The 10,783-nt window shown below is 46.2% G+C and overlaps 1 protein-coding gene across 1 annotated transcript in view; it reads right to left on the bottom strand.

The window, feature by feature from the left end:
- Window positions 1–306: 306 nt before the first annotated feature.
- Window positions 307–10,783, bottom strand: part of ITSN1 (intersectin 1) — a 239,470-nt gene continuing 228,993 nt past the window's right edge. The window contains exon 39 of the mRNA XM_033418238.2: window positions 307–10,283. Coding sequence (XP_033274129.1) covers window positions 10,135–10,283 — 149 coding nt within the window. The 3' untranslated portion in view covers window positions 307–10,134. The remainder of the gene's footprint in view (window positions 10,284–10,783) is intronic.

Below are 10,783 nucleotides of genomic sequence, written 5' to 3'. Positions count from 1 at the left end.
GCTTTCCCCTCACATCCCCTGGCATGTCTCATGATACACAACGTAGAACTTCTGAAATTCTCAGAAGTACTTGGTACAGGAAATCCATTTCTACTTTGTGCTAACATTTGTCTGAAGAAGACGTGGGGGGGTTGAAAGGGTGGTTGGTTTGGTTTGATTTTTTATGTTTCTTTTTGCATAAATTTCCTTCCACAACTATAGCCTTGTCTGTGGGAAAAGGAAACACACAGGAAGAGATGCCATTTGCACAGCTGTCAGTCTGCTCAGAAAGGAGGTGGGGCAGAAAGAACCCAAATCAATCCACTGTAACAGGGTTGGTTTTTCTCCTTTTATTCATGAACTATGTGAATTTAAACCATACAGGTCAAAATGACCAAAGAGTTGTTTGGAAGAGATTCTTCTTTTTAGATTCAAGATACACAGGAATAGCCATCTGTATTGATGTTGCTACTGGTTTAAAGAAGGAAAAAAAAAAAACTCAGTTATCATAATCTTGACCAGTAAAATTTAACATTTCTTACATAAATAAGGTGCCAAAGGAATGCTCAGACAGCAAAAGTAACCTCAGCTTCTTTCAAACAAAAAAGAAACCTAATGTTTTGGCCCTGTTTCATCAAACCTTAGACAAATACGTAATTCTACAATTTATAATAGTGTCTAGTGATTTTTCGAACTCCATTGACATTACACATCAAACAATATAGTCTCCCTTTGATGGGAAATTAAACAGTACCATTATTTGGCAACAGAAGTATATTACAGTCAACAGGACGTCCATCAGGGGCGGCTTAGTCCCACCCCTGGGCAGGGCTGTAAGGGGAGCAATATGCCACCAGCACTGTGACCTATTTGTCACTGGAAACACAAAGGACTCATGTCAGGATTGATACATTCTTTTCTAAACAGATGAAGGCTAAGTGGAATGGCTTGAAGCAGTCACTACTGGGCAGGACCCCACATCCTCTGGCTTTTCTTGACCCCAGACTTTTGCAACAACCAGGGCCCAAAGGGCGGTTGACCGGCTGACTCATTCCCACTCACAGTCCTCTTGCCACACCAGCCACGAGGGCTTGGTGCCCAGGAAGAAGGTCAGGACTTACACTGGGTGAGTGGACTGGAGCTTGTCCACTTCTGCTGGCTGGCTTTAGATGGCCTTCCCTGGCCACCTTGAACAAAGAGATCTCTAAACAGCTCCATGTTTGGAAATAAAGTCAGTTACATCCACATGGACAGTTCCTCAAGGAGATTTGCAGACTACTCATATGACAAGAGACTCCAGGAAGCTTCCAGAAATCACAGCTCCCCACACCCCTGAAGTCCAGGAGGTCACTTGGACTCCAGCATTTGCCAATTTCAGGCATGTCGAAAAAGGACTTTGACTGTTGGTTGACATTATTAGGAAGCACACAACTTGTTGAAAACCGAAGGCACGCACTCCCCATTTGTCCTTTCAAGCCATGGCCCTCAACTTTCCACAAATGGTGATCCACATGCAACACCCCCAGACCACCAGGAACTGGCTATTTTCGCCACTTCATCATTCCCAGCTTGTTAAGGGAGGGGTTGCACTCACGGGGTTGCCACCTCCTGAAATGACCTCTGAATGTACCTCTCAGGGGTTTAGACCTTGAGTTTCACAGGATTTTGCATTCCATCCCTCCCTAGGTGGCCTGCGGGGACATTTCTGGTAGCAAAGTATAAAAAGTCTGTGCCCCAGAAGTAGCCTGGACTTCTGACCCTTTTCTGGGACAGGGAAAAAGAGGAAGGCCTCTTGCCCAGGGGTCTCCATCATGGACACAGGCACCTAGGAGGCTGCTCTGTGCTGCCTGTTCTGTGTGCCAGAAACAGCTTAACCCACAGAGCCCCAAACTCCATCCTTCAACCCACCCAGCAGTGCCATAGGTGAAGACGGTGAGGATGCCCCAGGAAATTTCATGGAAAACGCAAACACCAAAGGGATGTGCTGAATCTATCCAGAAAGAGAACTGCAAAGGGTGAGCCAGGGTGGGTCAGGGGGTGGCCTCCCTCCCACGTCAGGAACTCTCTAGAAGGATGGTTAGGTCCACCCAAGATTCCTGACCAATACGCCAGAACCCATGGAAGCTTCTGGAGCACATCACACAGATCTGATGGGAAACAGGCTCTCAATCCTCCTGTCCTACCTGTTTAATGAAATACCTGGGTCTCATCCAAGGTCATGGCTAGAAGGTACTTATCAGTTTATCACAACACCACCCACTTTATTTAAATTCATCACATTCTATGCCCCTCAAAAATGACTTCTTTGAATTTCTAACGTACGCAACTCGGATTTTCTTTTTAATATAAGAAATTTAGTTGGGTTGAACCCAAGTAATCTGATTAAGTATTTTCTACTCCTGGGATAGGTTTTTAATTTTTTTTCTATAGTTTTATGCACTTAAATTAGATTCCTAAAATACTCTCATATACATACAGAAAAATAATCTCTCAATGACAAATCACATTTTACAATAACAAGTTAAATATTTATAACTACAGAATCTGTGTTAGTTTATGCAACATTTAACCATAGCCTCTTACACGCTATATGTACATTTAGTCATGGACATTCCCATAAACATACAGCAGAGATTTCTGGACAGACCATTTAAAGAGCGTAACTTTTTCACTTTATGTAGTGGAATTCTGCATTTTTCTTAGCTGGAAACTGTATAAAACGCAGAAAATCAGAAGCTAAGAACTGATTATCATACACAGGACATTTTTGTTGCAGATTCTCATCTGTTTACATGTATTTACACATATATTGACCACCTATAGATGTGAAGGTACAAAGCTGATGTAGCTAAGGCAATAGGACATGAATTGTATGATTGATTGCCAAGTTGTCTATCTAGGCAGGGCTATGAAGGGGTAAAAGAAGTGGGTCAGGAGGATACAGACCTCAGCCTGCTGGGCTTCAGCAGACAAGATCTGAAGTTGGTTTTACAGTCCAAAGACACTTGGGCTATTGGCAATGTATGTTTTAAATGCATGTGTTAAAATAAATATCATTACCAAAGATCTTGCTAGAATATCTACTTTCCAATAGTGAATATTTAGCAGATGACATTATAAGGATGTTGATTTGTAAAATGTACACCAAAATGTTCATTCATGAAAACTAACGTTGACACAATATTACTTAAATGCTTCTAGAAAACACTTCTGAACTTTCAGTAGTCTGGACGATGGCACTACACGTAGAAACAAAGCTATAATTTGCTATTTCGTTCAGAGCGACGCTATCAAATCCATGCAAGGTGAATTTGATATTTCTGTTCAACTTTCTGTCAACACTTTTACTTAGCAAACTTTATAATCCCAGACAGAATCGGGAAACATAGACGGGATTATTGCTCTGTGTGTGTAGAAGTGAAATTGATTTGCAAAGACAAAGCAGAAGTGCAAAGGTTTTGGAGCATCCAGCCGAGTGCTAGAAAACGCTAGCGAAAGAAAGTAACAATAACCACACGGCAGGAGGGGCAACTCCGTGGTCAGCTGCCTCCCCGGCACGTGGTCTTCTAGAACTCGAGGCTACTCACGCAGTGGGGTCATTCCTCTCTCCCCACATCACCCTGCTCATGGATGGGATCCCATGGGGGAGAGCCCAGCTGGGAAGCTGCTGCCCCTCTGAAGCAGGAGCCCTCCAGACACCTGTGGAGCAAGGGACCAGCCTGGGCAGGGTGGCAGCGGGCTTCCCTCTCTCCAGGGAGTGGAGATGCAGGTGCAACGTCCAGCCCCAGGGGAGGGGGCACTGGGCACTACCCTACCCCCGCCAGTTCCCCATTCTTGTTACCATCACCTGGATGGTCACTTGAAAGGCAGAGGCTGGAAAAGCCTCTCTGTCCTACCAGCAAAGAGGAGACAAGCCCCCAGTGGATGACTAACGACTGAAAGGAAGGGTTTTATTTCAAATCAGTGGGTTAAATGGTAAAGGCTTGGAGGCCTCTTGGCACACATGGCCTGCCCTGGACTTGGAGCCCGGAGACCAGGCGCATCTGTCAGCTAGAGGCTTGGGTCCAGTACCCTGTGATTGGTCCAGACCATCTGTGCCTTTACAAAGTAAGAAGCCAAAGGTGAAGCCCCACTTGCTTCAAAAACCAACTGAAAATACAGTGTGACCAGGTCCAGCTTCACGGGTGTCCAACCTGTGCAGTCACATGGGACCCTGTGCTTAAGGGGGCCTGCTCTTGGTTTAATTCTCTGCTGTGATCACCTCAAAATTCTTCATAATTTTGAACAAGGGGCCTCACACTTTCATTTTGCACTCAGCCCACAAATTATGTAGCGGGTCCTGAGTGTGACTGTGGGAGGGTCAGACCAACCTGTTTTACACACACACACACACACACACACACACACACACACACACACACACACACACACACACACACACACACACACACACACACACACACACACACACACACACACACACACACACACACACACACACACACACACACACACACACCATGCAATGATCTGCATGGCCCCAACAGTCCCTTTACATCCGAAAGCCCAGAAGTCCTAGTCTCCAAGTAGAGACTCTGCTATCCAATCCAAGCAGAGGGGACCTTACTTCTAGAACCCTTCTTGGGGAGAGGGCGCCTCACCCAGTGCACCCGCCCCGCGTCAGCCCAGCAGTGGGTGGACACCTCCGACTTGCAAGTAAGGCCCCTGCTGGGATGAATCTCAGGGGCCTTCATCAAAGCAGATGCAGAAAAGGCAGGAAGGCTAAGAACCCCTTATAGGCCCAACCCCAGCAGGAGAGAAAGGCAAAGTGTCACCAGGTACCCCCGGGGGTGCTGGGTTCGAGTCTCACGCTGGCTTCTAACCTTCCCCCCACCCCTTCCGTCTCAGACCCAGCAAGTTCGTTCCGTGATTTACACGAGAGCAATGCCCGGGAGCTTCAGTAGGTGGAGCCAGCGCCCTGGGATCCGCCAGTGGGACCTGCAAGTTTCCAACAGGGAGATCGCCCCCTAGCGGTGACAGTGGGTATAACGGCAGCTGCTGGTTCCTCAACCAGGCACTGCAAAGACTCCACCAGCACCCACCCCTTTTCTGGCTCCTGCATCACCCTCTTTGCTCCAGGCCCCATTCTGTTTAGACAGAGAAATGGGAGGAAATAAGGGGTTTGAGTATGAGAGGAAAAATGCAAAGGAACTCAGTTTTAGGAACACCGCCGCATAGGAATGTTATTCTTTTCAACGAAAAAAGTACAAAAGCAGAGTTCCTAGAAGAAAAATATGCATTCTTTCCACTGCATAAAAAGAAACCCTGGTTACTGGATAATTCTCAGTAAATATCAGAGAAACGTTCAACTTTTTTCAAGGCTGACCACGTAAGCCCACTTCTGAACAGTTTATTTGGTGGGCTTTGAATCCTAAAATATTCACTCTCTTCAGATGATTTTAACAATGTAGGCTGGTATAGAAAGTAGAACAAAATCTTATTAAAAAATGACTCACAAAACACCCTGACATACACTAGGGGCAAATTTACCCTGAAATATGACAACCACACGTAGTGATGAACAAGTTATTATGTGGGTGTTTTCTGGTTCCCCGGGGCCAGATTAAAGAGGGTTCCTTTCAGTGGAGGAACTGACTGAACATGCGTGTCACTGAAATAATTATTTGGAGGTGGAGATGAATTTTTACAAGCACTGGCTGTTATTCAAATGACTTAAAGTTAGATCTACAATTAGTCTGTGAAAGCCACAACGGCAGGCCCCTCTTCACCACCTCCCAGCCCCTCGGATGGTGTTTTGGTCCAGAATGGGGACTCCCTGAATGAACAGCGCGCTATTAACAGTGTTGACTGTGTTACTGAGAGGCCACAACCCGGAGATGGGACTTTCCAGCTGTTGGCATCTGGGTTTTAATGCTTCCAAGATAGGGAGCTATTAGAAGTTTTCTTTCATGTGGCATGAGTTTTCCATGCTTATCAGGAATAGATTTTGTTTCCTAAAGATAGCAGGTTATGTACCTTAGCTGAGCCTGGTGACCTACAAACATATCCTGGAACTGACACAATGCAGGGTGAAGAAATGGGAGTTCTAGAAGGTTCCTTTCCTCTAGCTCAAATAAACAGCTGCTTTCCAGGTGCAATAAACATCCCAACCATATTGACACAATACTAAGTGGCCCCCATAAAACATGGCTCAGGGCACTGCCAGCTGAGTCTTGGCATCGGATCTGAGCCATTCCCTGCAGTCAGGAGAAGCCCCTGAGTGCAAAGAGAAGGTGGTATTAGTTTTACCAGATACCCCTTAGGGTGGCTCAGGCCACAGCATCTGAGGGCTTCACCGTGTCACTGATTCACTGATTATGCTTCCACCTGGTAGGAATTAAAGTTCTAATCCTAAAATCCAAACAAGAATATCCAGCCTCATCTGTTGTCATCTCCTCACGTTCTGCACAGGAAGCTCTGAACTTTCAAAGCAAGTACATCTGGAGTAGGCAGACCCAATGCTAACCTCACACTAACTTCAAGTCTGAAATTACCCTGCCACTTCTAAAGTATGCAGGCGTCCATTTCAAAGTGCTAGTGTCCGCTGCAAAGCTCATCTCCAGCCTCAAAGAGAAGGGAGAATGCAGTGAATTGAAATAAAATGAAAAACTACTTGCTGTTCCCAATGGAAATTCTTAAAATCTTTACATACACAAAACAAATATTCTTCTTGAGAATCAAAAAGGCCCAACCAATTAGGAAAAAATTATTTGGAGTAGAGATAGAGAAGTCTTTTTCTGCTCATACAAAGTACTGGCAAACTCTAAAACAGACTCCAAGGATCTCCTTTTAAATAGAACCAGAAGACTTCATTCACTCCCCTTTGTTCTCCAGTCCCATCAGATTCTAGAACACCCCTGTTCTGTTGTGGTCAGTGGCTTTACGCTTGCACCAGCCAACTCCTGGAGAGACAGGAGTTTGGGGTACCAGGTCACCGGGACAATGCAAGTGAGCAATTTATCCATTTTCCGATGGAATTTTTTTCCAACTAAATCCAATGCCACTCAACCAGCTGAAATCAGTTACTTTCATAGACTTAGGTCATGCTTAAATTGTTCAAAAACCAAAGAAGAAAAGAATGATCCTTTTAACATGAACGTTCTTTGGGAGCATAGCTCTCTCCTCTGCCATCAGAGGTCAGGGGCACATAGGAAGCCTCGTCCCAGTTTCTCAAGCATCCGTGGAGACCCCAGCCTAGAAAGGTCTCTCTCTGTGTGTCAGGCCAGCCCTGGGTCTGAATGAAGCCCAGGGCACAGCCCTGTGAGCAGAAAGGGCCCTGGCTGGGCTTAGAGGAGGTCAGCGTAGCTCAGAGAAAAGGGAAGCTTGTGGGGGTGTCTAGAGGGCTGGGGTCGGAATGCCAGGAGGTAGTGGCCTGGAGAAACCCTGTGTTTCGAAAGCAAAGAGCTAGGGCTTCCCTGGTGGCGCAGTGGTTGAGAGTCTGCCTGCCGATGCAGGGGACGCGGGTTCGTGCCCCGGTCCGGGAAGATCCCACATGCCGCGGAGCGGCTGGGCCCGTGAGCCATGGCCGCTGAGCCTGCACATCCGGAGCCTGTGCTCCGCAACGGGAGAGGCCACAACAGTGAGGGGCCCGCGTACCGCAAAAAAAAAAAAAAAAAAAAGCGAAGAGCTAGGATAGAAAGTTATTGGCAATGGACATTTCATCTCTATGAAACACAGCCCGGGCAGCCCAAAAGGTAGAAGGGAAGGACTAGAGGTCAAAGAATTTGAGACTCCACGCATCACCCACATTCCTGTATCTCACACATGACTCACGAGTCACACCTGGATCTGAGGGCCAGCCTAACTCATCCATAAGGAGGATCAGTCACCTCACAAATTACCCCAGTGAGTACAAAGGACAAAACTGCTACCCTGGAGGAGCATCTAAAGGATGCCCAGTATAGTCACTTGGGAAAAAAATTCACATATTGCTTCTTCATGCTACATTAATTCCGATAATGGGACTCTGCGGGTGGGGGACCTGGTGGACCTAAAAAGGTGACAAGATGTTTGTCATTGAGCCCATCGCATCCTCCCTACATGAACCGAGATGCCCGGCATTCACACGCAAAGAAAGCCGATGAAGAAAAGGGAGAACAGAAAGAAAGGGATTGGAATGGTGACCCAATATGACCCCATTTACACAGGTAACCCTTCTTTTTCTACCATAGTAATATGTCCTTCTTCAGAAGTACACTGAACAAACTGTATGTGTTATAGAAAAGGAAAGCATGATTGGTAGGTCTATTCATAGATTTAATTTAAAACAGTTTCCTAACAACATCAAAAAATATAAACTTAAAGTATTTGAACCATGTCTGCTGCTGGAAAGTGGTAAACGAATGCGTGCTTGAAGTTGAACCTGGTCTCTAAGGTCTTCAGTTGAGAGTTTCTAACTAAAGGGTATATCTGCTTGCTTCAAAAAATACTTATGTCTGTTGTTCTTGATACAAAAGTCTACACTATCTTTAATAAATAAATAATAGAGTGTTTCTTAAAAGTATGAAATGTAAACTTTGTTGCCTTTTCTGACACACACATTTTAAAAATCGCTTGAACAATGACAGGGCTCTTATGGGAAAGGATGACACGACATATTCAGTTCCCAGCAAAGTGGGTAGTTCACTCTGCCACTAGGTTGATGCTATCTTCAAAAAGTGTTTCTACAACCCTAATTAAATTCTAAGGACCTGCAATCAAAGAGAACGCCATCTCACACAGGAAAGCTAGATTCAAGGACCGAGAGAACGCGCAAAGAACATTAGATGAAAACCACGAACTGGGATGATGAGAACATTATCATGCAAACAAAATACGGCCCACGCTTTTCATTAGCGAATCAAGTTCTTATGTGGTTAAGCAGCCTATCTCCTGGCATTTAAGGAGAGAAACTCAAAGAGCACAAGCCAGACTTCGCACGTGTTCATACACTCCTGACTGCCAACGCGCCATGTATTTTTCCGTTACTGAGAGGTTGCTTGTGTTACAGCAGGGTTTGGGAAGGAGTCTCAGGTCTTCTTCCCTGGAACTGAGGGGCTTCCATGCTTCTCAGGTCTCTCCCCCACCACGTAATAGATTTCCTCCACCGATTGTCACTTCTCCTTCTCACACCTTGGGGATGCCTTTGCGGGGAACGTACCAAAGACATCTGCAGAAATTTCCCATGATAATCAGGCAGGAGTAGGCTCAGATCTGGTCACCAACAACTACTCTTGTGAAACATCACAGGACCTCCAAGCCAAGAGAGCATTTTCCAACCGGGCTGGCAACCAGGACCCCATAATGTCGGAAATTAGCCTTTCAGGTGACCTGCAGTGATCTAATCCAGCAGAGTATAACTTGGTAGGTAACAACCTTCCTTAACCACCTTCCAAGCATGCTGGAAATCAGAATCAGATCACCTGATAGTAGCCAGTGATAGTTTTCATTGACGTCTAGCAATAAAAGACCTGGAGGAGACTGGAAATGCTCTAACAGCACAACTGCTGGAATCTTCCATGGACCAGCTCTTCAAAGAGCTAGACCAGTGTCTGATCAGGCGACCGTCTCCCGAGTGATCAGATGCAGGGGAGCATTTCAAATAAGGTCCCAGTGGGAGGATGAGATTCTGAAGCAATAACAAGGTCATCATGATTATTTCTAAACACACCAAGGACTCAGGCATCATACGTCAGGGGGCCTACCTGGAGGCTGGTGGAGGTAAGAAACAGGAGGATTACATGAGTTCTCCAAAAATACAGACATGGCATTTATAAATCTATTTTACAGTAACCAGACCCAAGCCTCAGGCCCAGGGATGGGTCAGACTCCCAACCGAACGTAGCTAGGGGCGATGGGATTTCAAAGACCCTGGAAGCCATGATGAACCCTGCAGTGAAAACAAAGGAAAACACAGTTTCGCTTCACAAAATGGGAAATTGTTTAGGGGGCAGGATTGTCAAGAAGTATTCCCAGAAGCTTTGAGGGTCCTGTCTTTGCTGTCCTGTTGCCCTGTGGCTGAACACCAAACAGTGGTCCTCGAAAAGCAACACCATTTCCAGACAGCATCTGCTCCCTCAGGCTGGAACGCTGCCAAGCACACCCTGGGCCGGCTCCCTAGGGCTCATCAAACAACTGCAGGTCCAAGCGGACCACGATCTCTCCCGTGGGAACTTCATGCAGCAGGAGACACTTTGTAACTGGACCCTTGGAACCCTGGTCCTTCTTGATGTCAGCCACGCGGATCTCCGTCCGACCCAAAAAATCTGAAAGGAGAAACACACAGACCGTCCTCAGAGAGGATGCCTTCTCTTCAAGGCAGGTACTTGGCATATTGGGAATGTCCCAGCAAACTGTTATACTCTTCCTTCTTCCAAAAGGGAGTTAGGTCAGTTTCCGAGAATCCAGGGACTATAATGACGGCATAATTTTTATTTTCTTAATTTTTTAAAATAAATTTATTTATTTTATTTATTTTTGACCCCATTGGATCTTTGTTGCTGCGCGCAGGCCCTTTCCAGTTGCAGCGAGCGGGGGCTACTCCTCGTTGCAGTGCAGGGTCTTCTCATTGCAGTGGCTTCTTTTGTAGCAGAGCACGGGCTCTAGGCACACGGGCTTCAGTAGTTATGGCATGCAAGCTCGGTAGTTGTGGCTCGGGGGCTCTAGAGCACAGGCTCAGTAGTTGTGGCACACGGGCTTAGATGCTCCGCGGCATGTGGGATCTTCCCGGACCAGGGCTTGAACCCTTGTCCCCTGCATTGGCAGG

Source organism: Orcinus orca, chromosome 5 (genome assembly GCF_937001465.1).
Source record: "Orcinus orca chromosome 5, mOrcOrc1.1, whole genome shotgun sequence".
Lineage (NCBI taxonomy): Eukaryota > Metazoa > Chordata > Mammalia > Artiodactyla > Delphinidae > Orcinus > Orcinus orca.
The sequence above is the reverse complement of the archived record's forward strand: the minus strand, read 5'-3'. Positions and strand labels throughout refer to the sequence as shown.